Source organism: Podarcis cretensis, assembly GCF_951804945.1.
Source record: "Podarcis cretensis genome assembly, chromosome: 4".
Classification (NCBI taxonomy): domain Eukaryota; kingdom Metazoa; phylum Chordata; class Lepidosauria; order Squamata; family Lacertidae; genus Podarcis; species Podarcis cretensis.
Genome location: NC_137173.1, coordinates 38198159 through 38225157, shown reverse-complemented (window position 1 = coordinate 38225157; position 26999 = coordinate 38198159). Strand labels below are relative to the sequence as shown.

General features: G+C 40.9%; 1 protein-coding gene and 2 long non-coding RNA genes across 6 annotated transcripts; 2 read left to right on the top strand and 1 right to left on the bottom strand.

The window, feature by feature from the left end:
• The first annotated feature begins 687 nt into the window (after positions 1-687).
• LOC307215304 lies at positions 688-5837 on the top strand. The gene is made up of 2 exons (XR_013838446.1): positions 688-2162; positions 4716-5837. It is a non-coding gene; the product is annotated as an uncharacterized lncRNA (long non-coding RNA).
• A 2303-nt stretch (positions 5838-8140) lies between these two features.
• LOC307215296 lies at positions 8141-26564 on the bottom strand. 2 transcript variants are annotated; one of them, XR_013838437.1, is made up of 4 exons: positions 26447-26564; positions 25985-26032; positions 15506-15607; positions 8141-8182 (listed from the first exon to the last, which is right to left on the bottom strand). It is a non-coding gene; the product is annotated as an uncharacterized lncRNA (long non-coding RNA). The 2 variants fall into 2 exon arrangements; XR_013838438.1 differs by lacking the exon at positions 8141-8182 and adding an exon at positions 13878-13913.
• On the top strand, positions 14377-23382 carry SH2D1B (SH2 domain containing 1B). Of its 3 annotated transcripts, XM_079974473.1 has the most exons (5): positions 14394-14740; positions 14819-14956; positions 16242-16305; positions 17356-17530; positions 22387-23382. In XM_079974473.1, the coding sequence occupies exons 2-5, from the start codon at positions 14823-14825 to the stop codon at positions 22428-22430; spliced, it is 417 nt and encodes a 138-aa protein (XP_079830599.1). In that variant the 5' UTR covers positions 14394-14740; positions 14819-14822; the 3' UTR covers positions 22431-23382. The 3 variants fall into 3 exon arrangements, with proteins under 3 accessions (XP_079830600.1, XP_079830599.1, XP_079830598.1); XM_079974474.1 differs by having other exon boundaries at positions 14377-14956; positions 17356-17509; XM_079974472.1 differs by having other exon boundaries at positions 14398-14956.
• Positions 26565-26999: the final 435 nt, after the last annotated feature.

Sequence of the window (26999 nt, the reverse complement as noted above, 5' to 3'; positions counted from 1 at the left end):
AGAAAACTTGCATACAAGCCTTGCTGGCACCCCAAATTACTTTGATAATCAGTTTTCTGATTTGTATTTATTTCAAAAAATTCTTTTAAGGTTTCTTGTGCTTTTTAAAAAAATATATAATTCAAGATGTCTTCCTTCCTTCCTTCTCCATCTCCATCTTGTTTTCCTGTTGATCTCAGTTCTAAGGTGACTGGATTATGGTCCTAGATTAGTCTTGGTTGTATTTCTTTTTTCCCAGTATTAAATTACTTGACATGCATATAACAACTGTTCTCACTGCTGATTGTTTTGCATCTGAAAAGTGAGTAAATTCTTTCTCGTTTGGGTGTTTAAGTCTCCAAACCTCCTCTAAGTTAAGGTTCTCCACCAGTTGGAAGAAGATCAGTGGTGGTCTTCTTTAGATTCTTTTTCTCTTACTGTTCTATCTAGTTCTAATGGAGTTACAATTGAAGTCACCTAATAGTGCTGTTTTTTCATTACTATAGTCCAGCATTCTTTCCTCCAGTAATTTATAAAATTCTGCCTTTCATTTGGAGCATAAATTCCTGTTATAATAATTTCCTTTCTTTCATATGTTATATAAACTATAATTCTACCTTCATCCTTAAATAATAGTTTCAGATCTAATTTTGGATTAGCATAGATTACAATTCCTCATATGATGAGATAAAGTCTGTACCTTTTTTTTTTTAACTTCCCAAGCAACATCCTCTGGGAACTACCATCCAAGTAGGACTGGAACCATCACAAAGTGGTGCCACCCAACCCTAGTTCAGAGAGTCACTCCAGAAGGATACCATGGTCGATAGTATTGAAAGCCGCTGAGAGGTCGAGAAGAATTAACAGGGACGTTTCCCTTGTCCCTCTCTCGACAGAGGTACAGGGCGACCAAGGCAGTTTCTATGCCAAAACCAGGCCTAAACCCCAATTGAAATGGATCCAGAAATTCAGTTTCTCCCAAAAGCACCTGGATCTGGTCTGCTACCACTCACTCCAGAACCTTGCCCAAGAAAGGGAGATTAGCAACTGGCTGGTAATTAGGTTTTCTGAATGCAGGGAAGGTTTCTTAAGGAGCGGTTTTACCACTGCCTCCTTCAAACAGGCAAGGACCACCCCCTCTCATAAAGAGGCATTGATCACTTCCCTGGTCCAGTCAGCTGTTCCCTCCCTGCTGTTTTTTATCAGCCAAGAGCGGCAAGGATCTAGAGAGCAACTGGTTGCCCTGACTGATCCGAGGACCTTGTCCACATCTTCGAGACTTACCATCTGAAACTCATCCGACACAACAAGACTAGACTGTGCTCTGAACATCCCGTGAGATTCATCTGCTATAACAGCAGAGTCAAGGTATTGGGGGATGCAAGCAATTTTATCCTCAAAATGCTTTGCAAGCAAGTCACAGTGAGCTACTGTTGGTTCTATCACCTCCTTTGGGCCAGCCTGTGCCCCATACAACCTGGAAAAGCTCTGCCAGATGACATAATGAGGATGCAATGGAGGCCTCAAAGTATGCCTTCTTTGTTGCCTTCACTGCCACTAGGTAGACTTGATAATGAGCCCTTACAAGTCTTCAGTTGCATTCATTTGGATCCTGAAGTTGCATTCAAGCCATTTCCCAGCTTGTTTCTTCGCCCTAAGCTCTGGAGTATACCAGGGGGCCAATCGGGCTCCACAAAGTGGGAGAAGGCACTCAGGGGTGATTGTGTCAATAGCCTGAGCCATTCGGATGTTCCAGAGGTTGGCCCATTGGCCAGGGCTGTGACAGGAGCACCAGTCGTATCAGCCGGAAAATCCCCCAGTATTGTTTGGAATCCCACTGGATCCATCAGCCTCCGAGGGCAGACCTTCCTAATAGGTCCTCTGCCTCTGTGGAGGGGAAATGGTGCTGACGTACTAAATCTCAACAGGAAGTCATCTGACCATGACAAGGGACTGATGACAATGTCCCCCACCTTCAAATCACCCCCTTCTTGCCCAGTCGAGAAAACAAGGTCCAGAGTGTGGCCTGCCTTGTGCATTGGGCTGGTAACATGTTGGGACAGCCCCATGGTTGTCATGGTGGCCATGAAGTCCTGAGCCGCCCCAGAGCCAGCTGCCTCGGCATGGATGTTGAAGTCTGAGAGTCCTCAACACTGTCTCCGAGACCAGCTCTATCAGTTCAGGTAGGGAGACTGCTGGGCAGAGAGGCAGGCGGTAAACCAGTGGAATCCCTAATCTGTTCTGATTGCCCAGTGCCAGGAACACACACTCTGGTTTCCCTCCCAACTGGACAGAGAGCCTGGAGATAGAGAATCTCTACAGTTCACAGCAACTGCCCCTCCCTGACCCCTGAGTCTGGCATGGTGCTGCACTGAGTACCCAGGTGGGCACAGCTGGGTGAGACCAACTCCACCCTGTTCACCCAGCCAGGTTTCACTGATACATGCCATATCAGCCTCTTCATCCATAACCAGATGACAGATGAGTTAAATTTTTCCCTGGGCTGACCTGGCATTTAACAGCAGCAGTCACAGACCTGAGGGCTGGCTGATATGGCAACTACAATTCCCTATAATAGAGGAGGAGCTGGCATATGGCACAGTCACTAACTGCCTGGGCCGTGTGCTCCTTACCCGGTCTGTGTCTCTTCCCACACCATACCTCCCCCTACCCGGAACCACGGCAATTCGGGCTCCCCCGGCTCTTCCCCACTCCTCTCCTGCCAGGCACATCCCACCCAATACCCTTACAACTCGTTTAAAAACAATGAATTATGTTGGCCCCTGTTTATTAGTTGCAACATATAGAGCGCAACAGGCTAAATAATAATCTTTGTAACAAATTTCTTTACTGGTTACTTCCTAACATACAATTCAAGTCCAGGATGTACACCATATACAATCCTTAAGCAAGGTATATAACCTATTTAATTAAATCCTATGCAGATCTATTTCTTCCTTTCTTAATACATTCTTGTTTGCGTTCATATATTACACAGTCCTCGAATGTGGTTAAGGAAAGGTCCCCAGAATGTCATGGACAATACAGCTGATGAGGTTGGCTAGCATAGGTAGCAGACACAGGCAGGCTGCCACAGGCAGCTGGGTTGGGTAGAACAAGGTTTCCGGATATTTCCTTGTTTTGCCCCAAAGGGCTTCCTCAGCTGTTAATAGTTCTATATAATATAAATATAAACACCTGGTAATACAATGATTAATATTTGACATGTAGAAATTACAAATATAAATCTGTTACATCCTGACTAAAAAATAGAATTCACACATTATTAAGCATTATCAAGCATTAGAAGATACAGAGGTTGTACATAAAATCAAAGTGTGTAACAGATTACGTAAGGAATGATTCTTGGACGATTCTCAATAGTAATGGCCAATGAGTCTCAATACACCATTAATAAGCAAAACCATGTGATGAGACAGGTGTAGATAATTAACCTAAATGTAATCTTAAAGGAATATGACCACAATGGTGTGTCATAGGCAGAGCTCTTATATAGTATATATTTCATATAGCTTGTATGGGATATGTCATTATAAGAAGCAGGTATAGTCCAATTCAATATTTAAACCTAAAGGATGAAGTGCTGAGTAAGAAAACAAATCTGCTTTCCTTCTGTGTAAGGACTCTTCCTGCATTTTCAAGAGGTCCTTGATAGATCCAAAGTACAAAAAATGTCAGGACATCCTCGGTGTGTGATTTTTGAATGAAATGGGATACCAGAGGAGCATCCAAAATTCTATTTCTGATCCTAGAATGATGTTCCGATATCCTGGATTGGTCTTGTGGTTTGTCCCACGTATAATAAACCACATTTGCATTTTATATATATGTATACAGTGCATGCAGTAGCACATGTGGCAAATGATCGTATGGTGAATTTAAAACCCTCACTGTTGGCGAACTCTTTTACTGGAAGTGCATATCTGCATGCAACGCAGTGTCCGCACTTGAAAAAACCTCTCGGGGCTGTTATTAAAGTCTGTTGTTGTGGTATGGGTTTTAGATCAGTGTGTACCAGTATATCTCAAAGGGATCTAGTGCGTCATTTCCCGAAGAGTGGAGTGACCTCGCAACCAGGAATCTCTTTTAAGATATGCCAGTGGTGTTTCACTATTCTCCCAATGTCTCTCATCATGTGATTAAATTCTAAGGAAGAATGGATTCTCTTGGTGTTCTCATGAATGTCAGTCCGGGTTTTTAAAAGTGTGGATCTATCCTTAGTTTTAGTTCTCTGTATGGCTGCGGACACCACCGTACATTGGTAACCTTGTTCTATAAGTGCGGTTACCAACTTGTAGGAAGTAACCAGTAAAGAGATTTGTTACAAACATTACCATTCATCCTATTGCACTCTATATGTTGTAACTATTGCATCTGCATAACAAGGTATTGTATTTGTTTTGGCCCCTGTTTGTTAGCCTAGCTCACCTTGCAGGTGATGTAACATCCTCATACCATCCCAATAATGGCTTCTGGAACAGGAGAGATAATATGCCAGCTATCACATAGCCACTCGGGCTCTCAGGTATATAAATCTAATGTTTTGGGTTTCAGTGTAGACCCTGACTCGGAGAGGGCTGTGTACTAGCCAGCTTTAGTCTCTCTGTTCACATTCCTTGGAGCTCTCAATAGCTGAATGGGAAAGTATTTTATCTTGTTTGTGCTCTGTTTTTATGCTTTAAGACTGTTTCACTGTCTTTTATTCTGTATTCAAGCTTGCTACTTAATAAAAGCACAGAACTACTCTCCACTAGTGTTATCGCCCCTGAATCCGAATGAACTATTGCGTTTGGCAAAAGAGCGAATGGCCGTGTATTCACAGGCTTCATCCTGCAGACTAGATGCCAGTTCACTGCTTCAATAAATACTTCTGATTTGCATATCTGTTCTTGAGTTATGATGCAGATTATATCAATCATGCTGTCAAGCTAAAAGATGCCCTCTATTAAGCCCTTGTGACAAGGGAACCATTACTTGAAATGGAAAGGCAATAAAAACTTCAACGTGCTGATATGACACTGATCTACTTTGTAATAATGTTTTGAGCAGAACTCCATTCATCAAGGGTTCTGGCTGAGATTGGGTTGTTTTCTAAATAGTAATTCTAAGTCGTTTTAGGCTTAGAACCCAAAATCTGCATGAAGGTGTTTAAAAAAAGAGATTTTATGTGACGGAAGCTAGATACGAATCGGAAACAGGAAACCAGTACTGAAAGCCAGCTTTCGTAGTACATGTCCAAATAAGGATGTTGGTGTGTTCCAGTTAACCCATTGTTGAATGACTTAGAAACAATTGCTTGTGAGCACAAAATAAAGTCATATTTGTACAAGGGAAAAACATTTTATCAAATACAGAGATGAGCAAAACCATTGTGTTATGTTCTCAGAACTGTTGACAAGGGTAGGATGATTTTATCCCTTTTCCTACCAATGTCCAAATTGACTGAATGTTATATAAGAGCTGATATCACACTAAGCATGTTTAAAGAGGCCCAACCCCAGTGTTAGAAACTGAGATATGAAAGCTAGGAGCTAAAAGGCACCTTAAAACTAGGTTATGAGTGCAACAGTGGAATGTCAAGGCGTGCTTTTTTTTTTTACCCTGTCATTTTTTTGGAATACTAAGCTTTTACACCTTTCCCCTTGAAACCAGCTTTGATGTGAATTGAGCAAATGAACAGTTTAGCTGCATTTTAAGGCAGTAATGTATACACAGCCTATATTTGAGTCTTGTATGTATGTCCTCTACCTTGCACCACACATCTGTTCTAGAGGGTTGGGTTCTAGTGGTTGGCCTCCCTAAGGCATAAATTGTCTCAATTAAAGCATTTGAAATTTTATTTTGTGGATGTACAGATTTTTTTAAAAAAAGAATAGTCATAGAGACCACATTGTGAGTACACAGCAATTACAATGTTTGGGTTATAGAAAGCCTTTTAATTAGGAACACCGCCCAGCTATGACATCTGTCAGGGGTTCAGGAGCAGAGGCAGAGGGGAGAGAGAGAGCGGAGAGCGAAGGGGAACAATCCGAGGGCAGCGTAGGGGAGTATGACAGTGGGCCGAGAGATTCCATGAGCTTCTCCAGCGATTCGGAAGATTCCCAGAAGGGGGCACCGATGGCCAGGGCAAGGGGGGTCCCGGGAAGGACGCACCAGAAGCAAGGGGCCAGCGGCGACTCCCAAAGCAGCAGCTGGAGATCGGGACCAGCTTCCCCACCAGGGCGTAGCGGGGGGGAAGAGTCCCATGCGTCAGGGCCGGCTTCCCCTCCAGTGGGGAGAGAAGATGAGGCAGGGCTGACCACGCCCCTATCGCTGAGTGAGGGAACGGAGGGGAAGTCAGACCCAGCCAACCCCCCCGAAGGGGGAAGCAGTGACAGGAGCAGTGTAACGGTCAGGAGGAAGGTTGCCGGCTGGGCGCGCGCACCAAGTTCAAATGTACAGGAGCGCGGGACAGCAGGGAGGTCGGATTGGGAGCCAGGTCCTAAAGCACGCCGGAAACAGGGGGAAGAATCCGGGGAATCAGCATCAGAAGAGTCCAGAAAGGGCGACACCCCAGCGGGCAGGAGGACCCAGAGGAGAAAGGAGCAAAGGAGGAGGTGGAGCAAGGCTAGGGTCTTGAACTGGTGTCGAGGGGGAGGAGATTCAGATGGAGCTTCAGCGGTCTAGGGTTGAGACGTAGAGCTGCACGCCGCGGCTTTGAAATGGAAACTGAACCTTAATAAAGACTTTTGTATATAGCAAGAACTGGCGTTGGTCCTTTGTGAGCTGGGACCTTGGGCTGAAATTTTATTTTGTGGATGTACAGATTTTTTTAAAAAAAGAATAGTCATAGAGACCACATTGTGAGTACACAGCAATTACAATGTTTGGGTTATAGAAAGCCTTTTAATTAGGAACATCGCCCAGATATGACATCGTTCCAATTTGCCTTGCGCAACCATTATACATAAAGTATTGCATATGTACACAAAAGGCTTTCATTGCTAATGTGCTAGCTAATTAGGTAATGGATCTAATGAGCATTTGCACAGAAACAGTCAGCAGCAGAACTGTGGTGGTTTGTTATCACACTTGACATTAATATTAGGAAAGGATGATCTAACTGTAAAATAGTGCTGTGTAAATTATCTTTTCAAAAATACAGTTTATCAACTACTAAGGGTGTTCCCTGGAGTACAAGATTTGGTTCACACAATTCAGCACTTTATAAAATAGCCAATTCAGAGGTAGCCTAACTGGTCCCCTTCATGCCTCTCAAAACTTTTACTATTAGGGATTTTTAAATCAATTTTTATGCTTTATATTAATTTTAATGCTTTTTTCCTATTGATGGAAGTGGATGAATTTTCAGGCACAGTAGCCCCTTCAGAGTGGATGAAGCCTGCCCAACCACAGGCATTTTTACTGTGTGTGTTGGACACTTCTAAAATGTGATTATTATTTTTTCATAAAGGATGAACCAGAAATAAAAGAAAAAGAAAGCTAATGCTATTTTAGGCTGCATCAACAAAAGCATAGTGTCCAGATCAAGGGAAAGAATAGTCCCACTCTATTCTGCCTTGGTCAGACCACACCTGGAGTACTGTGCCCAGTTCTGGGCAGCACAATTTAAGAAGGATATTGACAAGCTGGAACGTGTGCAGAGGAAGGTGACCAAGATCATAGAATTGTAGAGTTGGAAGGGACTCTGAGGGTCATCTAGTCCAACCCCCAGCAGTGCAGGAGTCTCAGCTAAAGCATCCATGACAGATGACCATCCAACCTCTGCTTCAAAATCTCTAAGGGAGGAGAGTCCACAACCATTCAAGGGAGATGATCAAGGAAACCAAACCTTATGAGGAATGGTTGAGAGAGTTGGGGACGTTTAGCCTGGAGAAGAGAAAACTGAGAAGTGATATGATAGCAATCTTCAAATATCTGAAGGGCTGGTGGATGATGGAACAAACTTGTTTTCTGCTGTTCCAGTGGTTGGGACACGAACCAATGGATTTAAAATTCCAAGGAAGTAGATTCTGATTCAACAATTAGAGGAACTTTCTTGCAGTAAGAGCTGCCTGACAGTGGAATGGACTACAGTAGAAGGTAATGGACTCACTTTCAGTGGAGATTTGTAAAGAGAATTTGGGTGGTCATCTGTCAGGGGGTTCTTCAGATGTGATTCCTGTATTGCAGGGGGTTAGACCTGCAACCTGAGTGAGAAGGGTAAGGTAGCGATTGGGGAAATCACTCTTTGTCGGAAACCCTGGGGAACTGTTTCCATTCAAGAAGCAACTATGCTGATCTAGATGTGAAAATAATATGAGCTGGTATAAGGCAGTTTCCTTTGTTGTCAACAAGGAAACATAAATACCGAAAACGGAAGGTCCTTTTCCTTTGCTGAGTGAATAGTAAGCAAATGCACTTTCCACAAAACTCTGGTTCTTCTGAGTGAATGACTATATGGTTCCTATTTTCAAGAAAGATGGCCATCAGGGTTACATACAAGAGACAAATGCCCCAAGCCAGAGTATGAACGGATCTTGAATTCCATTGAAATGAATGGGACAAGTTAGCTATGATGATGTCCCCTGATGCCAACAGCAATGCAACTTTGAGTGCAACTCTAGACATGTCTGCTCAGAAGTAAGCCTCACTGAATCCGATGGGACTATTTTCCATGTAAATCTGCATACGACTGCAGCATTTCTCTGGGCTGGGTTCACAGTTTAAGCAATGCTGTGTCTGTGTGATATTGGACTGGATCTTCCCTGTTATCTCTTCCCCTCTCTGTAGCATATAATTCATTTTAAATCTCATAGGCTTCCGATTCAGCAGCAGCTAGCTGCACTTAGAAACAAATTTGTCTGTCTGATAGCTGAAAAATAAGCCTTAATTAGATAGCAATATATGTTCCCATGGGGCTTTTACAGAAACACTCCTGATGACATCGCAGCAGGAGCATTATTTCATCGGTACTGCTTACTTGCTTTGGTAAACATCCAATCAAAGAGTGAAATGACTGATGGGAAGCTTATACTGCTCTCTGTTCTTTTTCAGAAAGGGGATGTGGGAATTTGAAAATGTAGACCTTTTGCCTGTGTAGTGCCAATCTGCAGCACGCCATGAATGATTGTCCACTAGTTGCAGTGGCTACATTTTAGTACTGGACCACACTCTTGGTGTGGGGCTTAATCCTGCCTCCTGTTCTAAATGAGCCTAGTCATTGAGAACCATCCCCGCATTTTGGTCTAAGAATCCCATCAGTCTCAGCCAGCAATCCCACTGCTTGAGGGAAGATGCACTGGTGAGCCTCGCTCTTGTATAAGATAACAGGTTTCTAAATCACAGTCTACTCCTTTCCCTTCTACTTGGGGAAGCAAAGTAATTCAGGAGGTGCGCATGCTGTGCAGACAGATAGCTTATAAATATGGAGCATTATATTAAGAGGTTCCCTAGAATTTGAAGAATGTCCTTTTGCCCTGCACTCAGCACCAGGGGACAGCCCCGCCCAATACCCTGAATGGAACATATGGTTATGAACTCTGCTGCTCAGCACAGACCAACTTTTGATATTAAGATGAAAACGAAATATTAGCCATTTTTTGCACACTTCCTTGAAGTGAATTGCTTGTTTATTCACGCACCAACAATTATGCTATTATTCATCGCTCAGGCATTGCTTCCAAATTCTCCATGAAGCATACATGAGTATCGTGGCACAAAATCCTATTAATAATATATAAATCAAATGATTGCAGTACTTGCCTAATACGGAACAGTATATCAGGAGTTAGAAGCATATCACTGAGTGGCTTTGATTTCTTTATCCGCTGGGGGAAAGGACCGTTTTAAAACTGATATTGTTGCTTCCCATGCCTTTGCATTAGGCAGAGTTACAGTGCCATCTAGAGGTTTCAAGAGGCTATAATCAACAACACCAACAGCCCATGAGGATGTAGAAAACAACAAGCAGTGGGTTTCAGATATTGTGGAGGGTGAAAGGAGGGATTTCGTTTAAAGGTGAGATGTATGCAAGATAAATACTGTGTCAATTCACAACAGCAGCCTCCTAGCTTGTTGAGCTAAGCTACACTCTGTAGAAGAATAACTCCTTTGTAGAAGAATTTCAACATGTACGTCAGTGGTGGAGTGGCCTGGCAGATTGAGATATATCGCCACCGCTTGGAATATAAGCATACTGCAGGAGGAGGGGGTGGTCTCCTGAAGTTCTGAAAGGGAGAATGAGGTCAAAACCATTTCACTCCATGTCTTGGATTTTTCTTGGAGGAAGAGTATGGCACACGATTCCAAAAGATTCTCATTCACTCCAAGTCTGGGTTGAATGGCTGCCACCTCTCAGCCCCCCCCCCCCAGGTCTGCTGCCTTTTGAGGAAGCCTGTTCCCAGGTAGCACAGAGTGTACCACTCTGCTCAGCCCCATCTTTAAAAGAATTTGCTGCCCCTGGATAAAGGGGGGGGGGAGTTTCTCCTAGGCTTCCCCTTCATCGATCAGCCTTCCTGAGCTCCTCTCAGTGGCGTAGCATGGGGGGTGCAGGGGGGGCCGGCCGCACCGGGCGCAAATCCATGGGTTAGGGGGCGCAAATTACTTGCCTTGCCCCGGGTGCTGACAACCCACGCTACGCCACTGGCTCCTCTGAAGCTTTGCAAGCTGGAATAGGTTATGGCTTCCAGGCATGAAGGTGTTAAAATAAAGAGAAGCAACCCCAGGTTTAGGAAACAAAAAAATAGTTCACTAAGATGGAAAGGACAGACAATGCAATGCATAAGTTGCAGGAAACTAGCATATTCCCTTTTGGAGCAATCCAATAGCCCTGGACGAAACAGTCAATAAACTCAACCAGGCTCTCATGAGAATCTTACTCTTGAGTAGCAGCCTTTCTTCCTTGTACCACATCAAAACTGCTTGTCTCCAGGCTGGCTATCCCAAGATACAGTCTCCACTTGTCAATCATATGCTCCACTCAGTGTCACAAAACCTCTGAAGCCAAGATATGTGCCATTTTTCACTTCCACAATGGCGTTTCGTTGCCTTGATAGCTGAAACTCTCAGCATTTGCTAGGCTTCCAAGTTAACCCTATAATCCGCATTGAACAAACAAGTGAAAATATGCATCTCATATTATATGCAACAGTTTGTACCAACCGTCTGTTTAAACAAAGCCTAGAAAATATGCATTCCCGTTGAAGTAAAATGCAACAGCCCATAACAGTAAAGTACAATTTCCTCCTCATGACAAAAATCCTATCTCATGAGGAAGAAAAAACTCAGCAAGGGATATATCCTGTACATGCCTGCTCCTCGGGGACATTTCAATATATCTGCATTACAGAATAATGTATCAAACAATGATAATTGTGTATGGAACAGTCCTGATATTCTGACAGGGACAGGGGGCAGTGGTAACTGTTTGAGTGACATTTCGTGTTACAAAAGATCACGAACAAGCAGGCTTTCTGAGCAAGGAAGGCAATTTGCTGGATTGTTTCAGCATGAAAAACTGATGTGACAGGCTTTTGCTTATTTTTCACCAAGCAGTAAAATAACTCCCGGCTTCAGCTTCATGCAGGTGCACAGCATGGAGTAAAACAGACAAGGATGAACTCTAAGAGCTTAATCAGACTCTCACAGGGGAACAGGAAACTATATGTTGACAGCTCACTGATGGAAATGGCTTTAGCAACTACGCTGGCAGACGGGAGGCTTTCTCTGTGCAAAACCACTTCACTCACACATGCACACAAAAACAATGCCAGTTTCATAACCTCAAGATCCCTGGTATCAGGTTGACTTGCAGTTGCTGCCAGAAAGTTGACTTGAGTAGAACCTGGGTACTTGTCATCTTTGGCCTCTGTGACCTGATCCACTCCACCCTCGCAAGGGAGGCAACTAGGCCTTTTCCTTTGGCTGGCTGGCTGGCTACTCATTTAGAAATACCTCTGTGGTCAAGAAAGCAGGCCAACATATTACTTGGAGGGCAGCTGCATTGCTTTTTCATGCCTTTTTGCTCTGTCTTGTTTGCAGTTTGCACAAGGAGTGTGCATGCACACGAAAGCTCATACCACTAACAAACTTAGTTGGTCTCTAAGGTGCTACTGGAAGGAATTTTTTAAATTTTGTTTCGACTACGGCAGACTAACACAGCTACCTACCTGTATCTGTAATTCTTGCATTTTTAATTTCCTATTTTAAATTAGTACTAGCTGCTGCAAGAGTCAGTTACTTGGCAGGATACAAATTTTGCAATAAATAAAACTGAATGTTAACACGGTCATGAAATTTTATTTTAAGCCAATTTGGAGCTGGAGTTGGAGGGGGCAAAGTATTTGCAAGAATTTTGAAGAAAGCTGCATGAATTGTGGTAAATTTCAAAGCTGGAACATGTGCAGCCAAGATTAGAAATGATCTGGAAACTAAGCCTTGTGGGAAGTGGTTGAAGGAGATGGGCATGTTTAGCCTGGCAAAGAGGAAATTCAGAGGTGATATGATAGCCATTTTCAAATATCTAAAGGGCTATCACATGGAAGATGGAGCAAACTTGTTTTCTGCTGTTCTAGAAGGGAGGACACAAACCAATGGATTCAAATTGCAAGAAAGGAGATGGTGACTGAACATCAGGAAGAACTTTTCCTCATTGGAGGTTTTTAAACAGAGGTTGGATGGCTGCTTGTCAGGGATGCTTTAGTTATGATTCCTGAATTCCTGGGGATTGGACTAGATGACCTCTGGCATCACTTCCAACTCTATAATTCTAGGATTATATGAAATTACAGCATTGAAATTACACAGAGGGGGTCAGTAATCTCTGGAACATCCAAAAGACTCTGCTGGATGGCTCCTAGAAGATGTAATGCAAGCTGCAAAATGAGCCTTCTTCACACCTCACACTGCCACATGGCGGGCAGGATTATATGCACTAACCAGTGTTTGGTCAGTTTTGGTGTGCGACGTATGCCACTAATGCTGCAGTCTTGATCTGGCTTGCTTCAAAACCTGAAACTCCCCCCAAATACCAAGGAATCACTTGGGCTCCACAACACCAGAGGATGCTTGGGAGATATTGTGTCAACCACCCATTCCATCTCACCATTCCATACTGAAACCAGGCTTTCAACAGAGCCATCAACTTTCTCTGCTGGAAAATCCCCAGATCATTCAGGAAAACATTATCAGGTTTCATCAGAGGGCAGGCCATGTGAATGGTCCCACTGCCCTTCTGTATTCCTCAAAGGTGATCAATGCTGTCAAAGTTGGTGGCGATAAACATCTGGCAAGCAGATGCATGCATATTTCCTTGTATGTGAGTACTCAGGATGCTGGGGTAGGGATGCAACCTTACCTAACCTGCAGTAGTCCATCACCGTGACCATATTAGTGAGAAGACCCATAAGTGGTGGGAATGAATATGGAAATGTGACCTAGAGCTGGACAATTTCTTGCATTAAAATCAGTATGGTTTTTTGCCCGTAGGAAAGGGACTTATGGGGAGATCATTATCATCTCCTCCCTCTCAGCTGTCTAAAAAATGCTCTCTAGATCACCCAAGCAAAAGGGTTCCAGACAAAAAAAAGACAGAAATTTAGGAGACTGTTATAGGTGACAATCAACAATCAACAATGAGAATAGGTGGCACATTTGACACTGTAGATCTACTGTGTAAAGTGGCACCTTTTGAGTATCCGGTTTAGAAATCAATGATTTTTTTAAAATCCCAGCTCAGTAATTTCTGTACTGGATAGTTTTGGATGAATCAGTACCCACTGAGGTAAAATATGCAAGAATACATTCTTGAGCTTACTGTAACAGAATAATAAAATGCACACCGTGCAACCTTTGGCACTTGCATGTGTGGGTTTTTTTACTGTTTATTCATTTGATAGAGAAGATACAAATAAAAATTAGCCACAGATCTCTATCTACAGTGAGAGAAAAAAGAGAGGACTGTAACACAGGGTTGTTGCAACATCAAACATAAAGAAATGTTGTTCCCCACTCTAATATTACATTTTACATTGCTCTATAATGCTTTCTGTATTCTGCCTTCACAACTTGCTTGTGAGACTGATAAAATAGGAGCGTTATTGAGCTATGAGGAACTGGAACTGACAGACCACTGAGTAAAACCTGGATGAACAAAATCTTGAGCCTAGCATCCCAACATTGCAGGAGAAATCCTGTGGAGCGGTTTTCAGGTAATTGGAGCTCCTGTGTTTTGAATATCACATGTAAGAATTTGCTGTGGAACAGTTGTCCTTCCTTGGGCCAATGTATCACAAACCAATTGCCATGTACACTATTCCAGTTGTGGACTGGATTGTACTTGCAAGACAAAACCAGTGACCCCTGTTCACTTTGCCAAAGACTTGTATCTAGCCCCTTCCATTTCTGACAGATGATCATACTATTTGTTGGGTGCGCACACACACACAAAATCCTTTTGAATAAGCATATCTTTGTGTAGCTCATAATCATCTTAATCATGCTGACAAAAGATTATAAATATATTTCAAGAAATGATTCAATCTTCACCTTTCTCCCCCACAACCAACCACTAAGAAACCCAGTAAAGTTCTTTGTTTAAAGAGCTCTGGTGACGACTAATCCATTTATCAGTTTTACATTTCCTGTGCTGTTTCCTAGGTTTTGCATAGGGGAAAAAACAATCACGTTGTTGAACTGAAACAACACAGTTGAAAGCCTTTCATAAAGGCGCTGTGCCAGTTTCAACATCTGTGCTCAACAGGTTGGCTTTAGTTAGGTAAAGAACAGATCCTCTTTTTGATCTAAATCTTTAATAATTGATCTGAAAACATTTTCATAGGTAAATGGAACTGCAGTATTTCCACGGAACTATAACTAAAGACGACTGTGAAAAATTACTGAGCAAAACAGGGAAAAATGGGAGCTTTTTAATACGAAACAGTGAGAGTATTCCAGGAGTCTTGTGCCTTTGTGTTTTGTAAGTATTTCCCTTTTCATTTAAACTAGTTATCTTGCTTTTCTTTTGGAGAGAATAGCTTCAGTTCAGAGAAACCTAACTACACTTCAGTTATCAGATATCAATGGGGCTTACACACAACTTTCTATGTATTGGGCCCAATCTTTATTATGTTTGGAATTTTTGAGAGATAACAGCCCCCTGATTTTAAGAAATCAAAGAAGTTCATCTAGGTGGATATAAATGTAATCCCAGGGGTATGTGCACATGAAAATGATTCTGCTTTTGATTGTAAGTTGCATTTAGAGTCTGGCTCAGATCAAAGTACTTCTTTTGCTGTAAAATGTACATATACAGTAAAATATATATTGGCACAATTTTTGTCAGAAATCTATTTTAATTTCTTCAAATTATCGAAGCCATAACTCTAAATATTTGGTAAATCAATTGTCTCTTTACATATTCATAGTAAACGGTACTTATAACCCCTCCACACGGACAATGTTCACAAAAAAAAATCTTAAAATTAGCAAATTTTTCAACTAGTAAGCTACAGATTTCATCTCTCACCCATATGGTGGTACGTTATTCTCCACCATCCCTTCTCCAATGTTTTTGTGATGTAGGAGCAGAGTCTTTTTAGATGTGTAGGTTTACATCCAGAGGAGTGATCTACATAATAAAACCAGTTATCACATATGAATGATGGCAAGTGTAGTATTGATCACAATGGACTGTTGATCTCAATCAGTACAAGAAACCTCATCGTCGTAAATATTACTGGAAATCAAGTTATATTTATAGTTTCTGCTGTATCGAACTTACATCGTTTCCCAAACATGATTACTCTGATTTGTTAGTTGTTGTTTCTGAGTTGTAGAAAAATAACATTTGTTTGTCTCACACTGAAGACATATCTTAACGGCTTGCTGGACAAAACTAGGCAAAACTAGTGCGATCTCTGATCTCCTTATCAGAAAGCCAGAATTATTGCTACCAACCCCAGATACCATCAGAAGAGCGTTCATGTACACACTACTTGGAACACATCTGTTTCTTTTGAAGTGCTATACAAATTTAATTATAGCAGGGATTCCATTTAGCTCATAAGAGATAACCAGAAACCTAGCAGCATGAATGGCAGTCTTCCTCTAGCATAATGTGGTAGCTCACATGACCATTTCTCTCTGAATGAACTGGATAGGATTTACAGACCTAATGACTCTTTGACATATATGACTGTTACAGCAATTTGACAAATAAGGCAATTATTTATTAATGTGTCTGTTTCCTATTTAAAAATCAGCTATGAACAGATTATCTACACTTACCGAATCTTCAGGAAACATAATGGGCACTTTATGATCCAGGTAAGAAAATAACACAACAACAAACCTATGGTTACATGAAACATACTCAATATGTACTTTTGAATAAATAAGGTATACTATTCATTGTATCAAATTGTAGATTTCAACAGAAGTCTCATAAAAAAAGCAGAAGACCCAGTGGATCAGTTCATTCTCTAATCAGTTCACGCATAAGATCCCTACATATAAAAGTATCTATTCCACCTGTCTCTTCAAAGAGTCCAATAATCCACATGAAGGGTTGCTACAGTTCCACAGAATCCTTTGACAGAGTCTAAGACAAGGATTTCCTGAATATTAGCCTTGTTTCGCCATCCTAGGCTTCATCAGTAGAACAGGCTCATACGTAATATTACAGGATAGTGGATCTTATAGCATAGTAGTGGTTGACTACTATGTCTGACTAGAGAATGAACTGATCTGCTGGGTCTTCTGCTTTTCTTGTTGAACTTTATGAGACTTCCGTTGAAATCTACAATTTGATACAATGAATAGTATACCTTATTTATTCGAAAGTACAGCTGGTTACGTCTTGTGTGTTTATTGGGTAAGAAAACGACTACATCTAGAGTAAAAGAATGTAATAAATATGAACTTAACAGGTCCTACTAGACACATATGTCACCTTGCTTAACCTTTTTGTTTATTTAACTACTTTTTAAAAAAATCTACGTCTCTGGATGACCTTATTTTTGGGTATTCATTCATTCTAGCACTTGGTGGCCACTATGACAACCTTAATTTTCAGCAGGATGGAACTCTACCAAGAGCACAATATATATCAGTTTCATATTCTCAGTATCACAGAATTGTAGAGTTGGAAGGGACCCCAAGGGTCATCTAGTCCATCCCCCTGCAATGCAGGAAACTCAGCTAAGGCATCCATGTCAGATGGCCATCAAACCTCTGCTTAAAAACCTCCAAGGAAGGAGAGTACTATTCTAGTTATCCATTTCAGTGAAATTCATTCATCTTCGCTCTTGTGAGGAACAGCAATTTACAAATAGTATAATCAAGTGATAATGTGGCAACAATCTACTTCTTTTGCAGACTTCTGAGGGTGCTCCAAAACAGGACTTCAGAACTTTAAAGGATTTAATTGCTACTTATGAGAAACCAAATCAAGGGCTAGTAAGCAACCTGCGCTATCCAGTAAATAGACCTACAACATCCCAAAGATCTCAGACCGTCTACGTCACTAAAGGTGAAGCATATTTGATTCCTGGTAAGAGACACACATAATAATAATAATAATCAGAAAAGAATGACATACTACTAATACTATGCTGTATAACAATTCTTGTAATGCAGGAAAATTACGGGTATATATATTTTTTTCAAATTAACAAAAGTAGTGAAACAACATGGGATGAAAGCCAATTAAGTTTCACTCACAGTGGACCCAATGAAATCAAGACTTTAAAGACCATTGATTTTAATGGGTCTATACTGGGTATGGCTAACATTGAATATTACCATGATCTGTAATGGGAAAGGTCAATAAACTCTGCAGTAGAGGCTTGATTATAAATAAAATCATAGAATTGGAAGGGACCCAAGGGTCATCTAGTCCAACCCCCTGCAATGCAGAAATCTCAACTAAAGCATTCATGACAGATGACCATCCAACCTCTGCTTAAAAATCTCCAAGGAAGGAGAACCCACGACCTCTCGAAGGAGACTGTTCCACTCTCAAACAGCTTGAGTGGCCCTTACTATCACAATGCTCTATCTTTTAAAAAATGATAAAGCAAGCCTGGTGTGGGATGGTAGTTTAAGAGTGCACAGCTAGCACTCTGGAGACCTAAACCTAAACACAAGTCTCCTCTCAGCCACAATGTACCCATGACTTGGAACATTGGGGTAAGGGGACCATGTATCTGCTTTGAGTTTTGAGGAGGCAGAGTTGGGTTAAAATATAATAGATATGTTTTTTTAAAAAAACAGAGGGAAAAATATATATATAAAATAATAATATAAGAAAACATGTACAGTGGTACCTCAGGTTACAGACGCTTCAGGTTACAGATTCCGCTAACCCAGAAATAGTACCTTGGGTTACTTTGCTTCAGGATGCGAACAGAAATTGCATGGCGGCATCAGGAGACCCCATTAGCTAAAGTGGTACCTCAGGTTAAGAACAGTTTCAGGTTAAGAACTGACCTCTGGAACGAATTAAGTTCTTAACCCGAGATATCTCTGTATTAACAGATATGCCCTTCATGAATTTCCATGGAACTTGACATTAAAAGCATAGAATGGTTTAGGAGGTTCTGAAAGCAGCACTGTGTCAATTAAGCAATTAAACCTTCTGAGTAAAAAGGGAAGTTTCAATCAAATTCTAATTGATACTCACCAAGGCCAGCAGGTACCATCTTAGAACAGATAATATCCTTTATCTCACACATAGGAGATAATGGCTATCCTTAAAATGTGAGTACAGAATTTAAAAACACATAGGCTTTTTCTCATAATTCATATGCAAAATTATGCATGTTTGCTCAATGCCAATGGTCTATTTAATTCAATTAGAGCTATAAAATAGAACATAGTAAGAATGTCCTATTTGAAGTAGTCAGCAGCTTTAAAGGTGCTATATGATGACATATCAGAGGAATTATTTCAAATCTCTATATAAAAAGTAATATCAATCACATATACAAAAGTTTACTTTAATAAAAATCACAAAACTGACAGCTTCAGAGCCTAAAGAACTAGATTCATTAGTTACCATAGAGGAAATAAAAAAGGTTGCAACAACAGTGAGGCACCATAAAATTCCTGGATCTGATTATTATACTTAAATTTCACCTTCTCTCCAAGGAGTTCAAGGTGGTGTACATTGTTCTCCCTCTCCCCATTTTCACTTCACAACATGATTTAGGTTAGACTAAGAGACAGCAACTGGTCCAAGGTCACCCAATGAGCTCAGTGACTGAGTGGGGACTAAAATCTTGGTTTCCCAGGGCTTAGTCCAATACTCTAATCATTATACTGCACTGCTCTCAGCTTAACTGGTCTAATCAGCTATTCCAAAGTCTTTGAAGATTTTGACTGAGGCATTAAGAGGTACTGTAAATGAAATCTTAAAAAAAAAAGAACTTTTGGATAGAAGTTTATATAGCCTACATTTAAGCAAGGTAAGAATTTGTCTCTAAATTACTTCTTACAGAAAAATATCACTCTTAAATAATTATTATAAAATATTTAGAACAATTAGCTTTATATGTAAGAGGATACAGATAATGTAGGGAAAATAATATATTTATGGAATCACAGACATGTTTACTCTTAATTAGGATTCATTAAGTTCAGCTGGAATTCCATCCCCCACCCCCAATTTGAATGTGTATTGGATTTTAGCCACATTTTATACACAGTTTATACACATTTACTTAGAAGTAAATCTCATTGTGCTCAATGAGACTTCCAGGTAAGTTTGAACAGGACTGCAGTTCAAGGGAATCCCGCTAAAGAAGAGACTCTTGCTCTTTTTAGACACTGAAAAAAGCATTTGATAATGTTGAGTGCCCTTTTCTATTTCAAGTTTTGGAGTTTTGTTATGATTCAATATTTAGAACTGGATAGCTTTAACCAATCCCAAAGCAAAAGTAACAACAAATGAGCATATATAATCCAATCTTACTCTATCAAGAGATACCCAACAGGGATGTATTCTACCTGGTCTTTTCTTTGTGGGTATTCCTACTAATAAAGCAATGAAAATTGCTTTACACATTATGTTATGTTCATTCCTTTTCACATACGGCTTTGAGAAATAAGCATTAGGTAAGGAAGATGAAATTTTAAATAATGAATAAAGGTAATAAATGATTTTTTCTTCTATTTGCAAATGCTGCAGAATGAATGCAAAATGGGATAGGTCAAGGAATTTGTGATTCAAGTCACTGGAGCTATTGAAATGTCAGTTTGAGAATATCTGTGAAGTGGAATAAAATACAGCATGATCTTCTTCAATCTGCAGCCTCTATAATCTGCTCTCCCATAATCTAATCTCCCAACCCTCTGGAGCTTATTTAGAGGCATTTAAAAGAGGAAAATTCCACTGTGCAAGTCTCTTCCACTAGCATATGACCAGCACTGGATACAAGTTTTAATTTTTGTTTTAAAATTATAGCACAGCTGTATATTAAATTTGTAAAGATTCATAGAATACATAATGCTTATGGCCCAATGCTAAAATGCACGTAGGCTGCACGAAAAGAGCTTCGGATCATACTTCTTTCTTTCATTTACCATCTTTCTACTATAAAATAATTTTTAGAAATTGTTTCCAAATCCCACAATGAAGCAATAAATAGCAAGGAATTCAGTATCAGTTGCACAAATGATTCTATCTACTTTCAAGCCTCTATGTTTTAATGACTGTAGTAACCAGTAAGGTATATGCTTGTTCAGGAACTATAACATTTTCAAAATGGAAAGCCTGTTTGAAATAGTTAATCTATAAATAAAACATTTGACCCGGAGGTGTTGGATTATTTGGACTCTACCCTTCAGAACTTTGAAAATGGAATCAGAAGCCATATGTACATTCACCAGAGTAAACATTCACTCAGGAGGGTTGTAGAATCACTAGAGCAACAGGTGACTGCAGGAGGAGGAAGAAATTGGAATTGTTTCCATCCCTTCTTTATTTATTTATTTTTTTAAAATACATTTTTATTGAAGTTTTACAAAAACAGACAAAAATAAAAAAATACAAAAAAGAATATAACAGTACAGATACATAGGTTTTTGTTTCCCTTCCCCAAACTATACAGAAAAGGAAAAATTAAAAGCGTCAAAAAAAAAATAAATCATAATAATTTGGGCTCTACCGAGCCCTGGACTTCCCTCCACCCTTTTGGTAAGTATCAAATATCTTCCTCCGTTACATATTTGATTTTTAATCTTAGAGCCACTCGCTGATAGAATTGTTCTAACCCCGCCAGTTCACTTTATAAGTTTGTTCCAATATATTTCCAATATTTACTCCAATTTTTCTGAAATTTCTATTCATCTTGGTCTCGTATTCTACCTGTTAGTCTATCAAGCTCGGCATAGTTTACCATTTTGATCTCATGCTACCTTTGCCTGCCTTGTAATTTATTTAATATTTTTACTAATATATTTGGCAAGTGGAGGGAGTAAATTCTGTGAATGTTTGAACAATTCCCCATTTGTTCCAAGTTTAGATCACAAATGTCCAATTTAGATATTTGCATTACTTCAAATTCAAAGGACCAAAACTGAATTAAAAAATGAAGCAACAGTTGAACAGTCTAAATAAGATGTTGTTAAGACTCTAACTCCTATTAGCCCCCCACCAGTGCAACTAATGGTTGGGGATATGTAAACTGTGGTCCAGTAAAATCTGTAAGGTCAGAGGTTAACCATCCTTGGTCTAAATGGAAATATTTCCTGACTTGGTTTGGGTCTAATAAACTGCAAGGGTTATTCTGCTTGAGCAACTGGGCTTTATTTCCATCTTTCCCATTGCAGCTTTGTTGAAGGAATGAGCCAAAATTGGGCAAAATTATCATGTGCTGCCAAAAGCACATATTATGCTGAAACTTTGTGAGCAAAAGCCTTCTCAGCAAAGAGGAATTAGAAGGGAGCAACTTGCAACTGGGATAAATAAGCGTCACAGTACCTTTTCTGCTGCAGTTTTCCTCTCCTAATATTGCTTTGCAGAAAGGTAGCAAGTAGCTATTGGGATTTCAAGACACTGATAATGAAATGTGTAGTTATAGCTTCTTCACTGAGCAATATGTCTTATTATGTTCTATACGTCATTCTGCAAATGTTCAGTTTCAGCAGCGCTAATTTTTTTTCCCCTAAAAAGAGGTGCCAGAACTCAACACGAACACCTCCCCTGTTCTCTTCGAATGGCAATGCTGCCCACCTGAGAGGTCCCACAACTGAGTTCCATCTGAAAAAGGCCCTGAGTTTCAGTCAGAAGTGATTATTCCAATACAAGCCATCACACCATCTGTTTGGGTCTGCCAATAAAATATTATCTTTCTCCACTCAGGAATTAAAGAAATAATCAAATGACTTGCTTTTTTTCCTCCCCAGAAAATGAAGATGCTGAGGATTATCTTGAAGTCTTACCTGAGTGATTGGCTGAGGGACCATTTCTCATGACTTGCTTCATCTCTCAACATAGACACTAGTCTTGAGTGGGTCACACTCTTGCTAACTGGATAGTCCATTTGACTGGATTTTGTTTTCAATTGTGCTCTAGATAGCACTGCCCACATGGTTATCTCTTGCTTGCTTGGCTCTTGCTCCAGCAAAAAACCCAACACTCTTCCTTTTCCTTTCTGTATTCATGTTACTTATACCTGCCCACTTAAGTGACCACTTCATAGACCTGATGAAATGGAAACTGAGCTGCAAAAGCTTATGCCACTATAAAAGCTGCAGTGCTTAAGGTGTTTCCATTTTAAGAGAAGCAAGTTTAATAGCATCCTGTATATCAGGCATGGCCAAACTTGGCCCTCCAGATGTTTTGGGACTACAACTCCAATCATCCCTAGCTCACAGGACCAGTGGTCAAGGATGATTGGAGTTGTAGTCCCAAAACATCTGGAGGGCCAAGTTTGACCATGCCTGCCCTACATGGACTCAAGTTTGAACTTGCTACATCAACTATGAAGTGGACTGTAGACCAGAAAAGCTTATTCTGTAACAATTTTTAGTTTTTAATCTTTAGTTGTTTTCTTCATTCAACTTTGTGAATAGTCATGCACACAAGTGTTGGTTGCTTTTATTTTTTAAATTTTCACTTATTTTGGCAATTCGCAACTAGCATCAGTAGCAGCATGCTGAACAGAGTAATGCTAAACATATTTACTTGCACTTAAATCCTACTGAAATAATTGGGGATTAAGTTTGAGATACACCGTAGAGCTCTGCAAGAGTTACTGCTGATATCCATAACAATATATCAAATACTAAACGATAATTTGATTCAACTGTATCTTGTTATCCTGGTGAAGTAAGTCACAGCAATTTTATAATTATATTGTTAAGGATATTTAAATTTTCAAAGACAGTACTATAAAGTTGGGACGCAGGTGGCGCTGTGGGTTAAAGGCTCAGCGCCTAGGACTTGCCGATCGAAAGGTCGGCGGTTCGAATCCCTGCGGCGGGGTGCGCTCCCGCTGCTCGGTCCCAGCGCCTGCCAACCTAGCAGTGCAAGTAGATAAATAGGGACCGCTTACCAGCGGGAAAGTAAACGGCGTTTCCGTGTGCGGCTCTGGCTCGCCAGAGCAGCGATGTCACGCTGGCCACGTGACCTGGAAGTGTCTCCGGACAGCGCTGGCCCCTGGCCTCTTAAGTGAGATGGGCGCACAAACCCAGAGTCTGTCAAGACTGGCCCGTACGGGCAGGGGTACCTTTACCTTTACCTTTACTATAAAGTTGTCACTGTGCAGAGTTCAATTATTTTCAAATGTCTCACTGTAGTCTCTAGTCAGGTCAGAGTCCATTTTAGTTCCCAAAGGACTTCAAGCTATACCCCAGAAATGCCAGTACTCCCCAGAAGTATAACCAGCTTTACAGCAATACACATGTGCATTTAGGTGCAAGTGTTTGCACGTAGCTACTGTAGAACCTGATCTAAAAGCATAGCACACTCTGGGAACTATTTTTGAAAGCTCCCCGCCCCCTGCCACACCTTCAGCTTTCCCCCCTTTACTTATATGTAGTAATGAAAAAAGAGTTTGTAGAAGCTAGTGCTTTAAAGGCACATTTTCATTCTGGAATAAACATAGTGCAATTTGCAGTCTCATTAATTTAATCACTTAATTGACTAGTTTGGGCCTAAGGGAGGTAAGAGCATTTAGAAAAACCCAGTACTGTAAATAGGACTTTTCCCTTCTATACATAGTAAGGCTCTGTCTCTCCTTCAGAATAGCTTTAAGTTCCCAGTACCCCTATTCTAGTGAAAAGGAAAGCAGTTTATATGTAGCCAAGATTGTAAATATTACATGAAGATGTTAACATGCAACCTGTGGTCTTATTAAATTCATAATTGTTTTAAGTTGGTAAAACATAAATAAAACTACTCCATACACCAATTTAAGGTACCATATTAGGACGCTCACTATCTGAAGCTGCCAGATGTCCAAATCTATTGTTTGCTCATACATTACAACTATATGGTGCTATGTGATTCACTTGCACACAACAGCTTTCCTCCTATTTTTTCAGCTTGTAGGACACCTGTACCACTTTACCTGTATCATAAGATGGCAAGAAATAAAGCCCCGTTGCACTAATGCATAATGCCTGAACACACATCTCTCAAGTGCCACCAACTCTGATGTCGTTTTAATACCAGGCAAAGACAGTTATATTTTCCCAGGATTTTTAATATGACCTGTTTTAGCTCTACTTTTATGCTGCCTTCTTTCCGCTGACTTTTATGCTGCTCTCTTTTAAGTTGTATTGTTCCGATTATTATTATATTTTAAACTTAATTTTACTGAAATTTTAATTCTTAAGTCATAATTGTACTTCTCATTCCTGTATATCAGGCTTACTTCCAACACACAGTTTTTCACTGCAAAGCTCCTTGTTCAATTTATTCAACTCTTTTGTACACATTACCGTATTTTTCGCCCTATAGGACGCACCGGCCCACAGGACGCACCTAATTTTTTTTTTTTGGGGGGGGGGGAAATCAAGGGAAAAAAATTTATTTCCCCCCAGGTTTGCGCAGCCATCCCCAAGCTAGAAGAGGGAGACGGAGCGTTCCGTCTCCCTCTTCTGCCTTCAGGGACAGCCTCCCTAGCCTCTGTGGGGCAGCGGCTTGCCCCGCTGTCCCTTGAGCTTGAGTGCTGGTGATGGGGAGAAGCAAGCTTGCTTCTCCCCCCCCCCCCCCCCGCCAGCCTCCAGACCAGGTCCGGGAATAGCAGGGTGGTGGCGCTCCGCCTCCCCACTATCCCGCGAGCTTGTGGGGCTGGTGGGGGGAAAAAGTGTGTCCTATAGGGCAAAAAATACGGTACATTGTCAGAAGTGGGTGGAAAATATGTTAGCACCTAGCTTACACAGGATTTAGCACTTTCATAGTGGCTGGTTGTTTAGTGTTATCTGTGCCCACAGGAAATAGCAGTTAATATCTATTTTGGCTGCCTCTACTTATTTACTCCAGATAAGTCCTATTATAGTCATACTATCCCAGGCAAGGCTGGTTCATCTATTGAGCTCAGATGTTGCTGTACTCTCCTACCCCCCCCCCCCAAATTATCTCTGATTGTTGGCCATGCTGGCTAGGACTGATGAGAATTGGAATCCAACAAAACTGGGAGAGTCATAGGTTAACCATCCCTGATCCAAGGTCATACTTCCTGCTGGAACAGAGTTAAAGTAGCTATGTAAGCACCAAGTCACATAGCCACCATGTCAGAACAATACTTAAGTTTCGTCTGCACAATAAAATTTCAACATTAAAATTAAGAGTTCCTGTAGCCGTGGAAGTAGCCCCACAGATGTAGGGCATCTACACAATTTTAAAGACCATGGGAGTGGTATCTGAAAGAAGAGAAGAATGCAGAAACTGAAATAACAAGTAGACATGAAAAGTGGATTAACTGGCCAAGGGAGAGGCCATATAATCTTTATGATTATATGAAGATAGTAAGCAACCATAAGAGAAGCAAGCAACCTTGCCGAACAGTACTGTCAATCAACGTACCAAATACCAAATTCCATGCTGGAATTAAAAAGGGCAAAATCAGAACAAAGTTCAGTGCAACAATTTCAAGAATAATCTCAACACATGAAAACTGATCAGGAGAGATAAGACGGACAGCAAATGTGAGCAGGAAGTTGTACAGCTGCTAGCAGAACATTTCATCCACATTCACTCAGAAGCAGTGTTTTGTTGTAACGTTAGAGGATTTACAAAAAATGAATAACCCCGTCATCTCCAGGGAAGGAGTTTGCACTGTCCTGAACATCTCTGCATGATGTTTTTGGTTTGTGAGGTACATTTAAGTGTTTCTATTTATGCTTCTTGTTTTCCACCATTCATTTCACTGAGCACAGGCCTGGATGAGTATCCTTATATAGTGGAAAATGGTATTTCAAATAGTGGCAGGGGAAAAAACTGCAGCAAAGTTTATACCTTAGACTAGAGTCCACCTCATCAGTTGTATGTAACAAGTCACTGTTATAAGAAAAAACTGCTCCCTTTTCCCTTATGAGGTATCCAAGAGCCCGTATAGAGTCCTTATGTAGTTTCTCTATTGGTAGGAGAAAATAACAGAGGCCAACCAGAGAATATTGAGAAGCAAAGCAGCTAGTAAGCATAACCTTTATTAAACTGTTGCAACAGGGTTCCCCGCTCACCCAACGCAGGGAGGAGAGGAACCTAGAACATTGGTGTGCGAGCTCTTAATATAGACATTTGAAATTGCCTACCCGGTATCTCAAGACCACCCCCCAAAACATCATATATTCATCGCAGAAAGAGGTGGTCCCCAGCAGAAATTTGAGTGTGTTGCTTCTCTCCTGTCTGCCAGGATACCTGATAAAGCCTTATCTCAGGGGTGGCCAACTCCGAACAGACTGCGATCTACTCAGAGTTAAAAACTGGCAGTGATCTACCCCCTTTTGGGGGGTTCAGGTCAAAGTTAAGCTTTTTTAGGGAGGAAGGCCCATTTTTAGGGGGTCAGGTC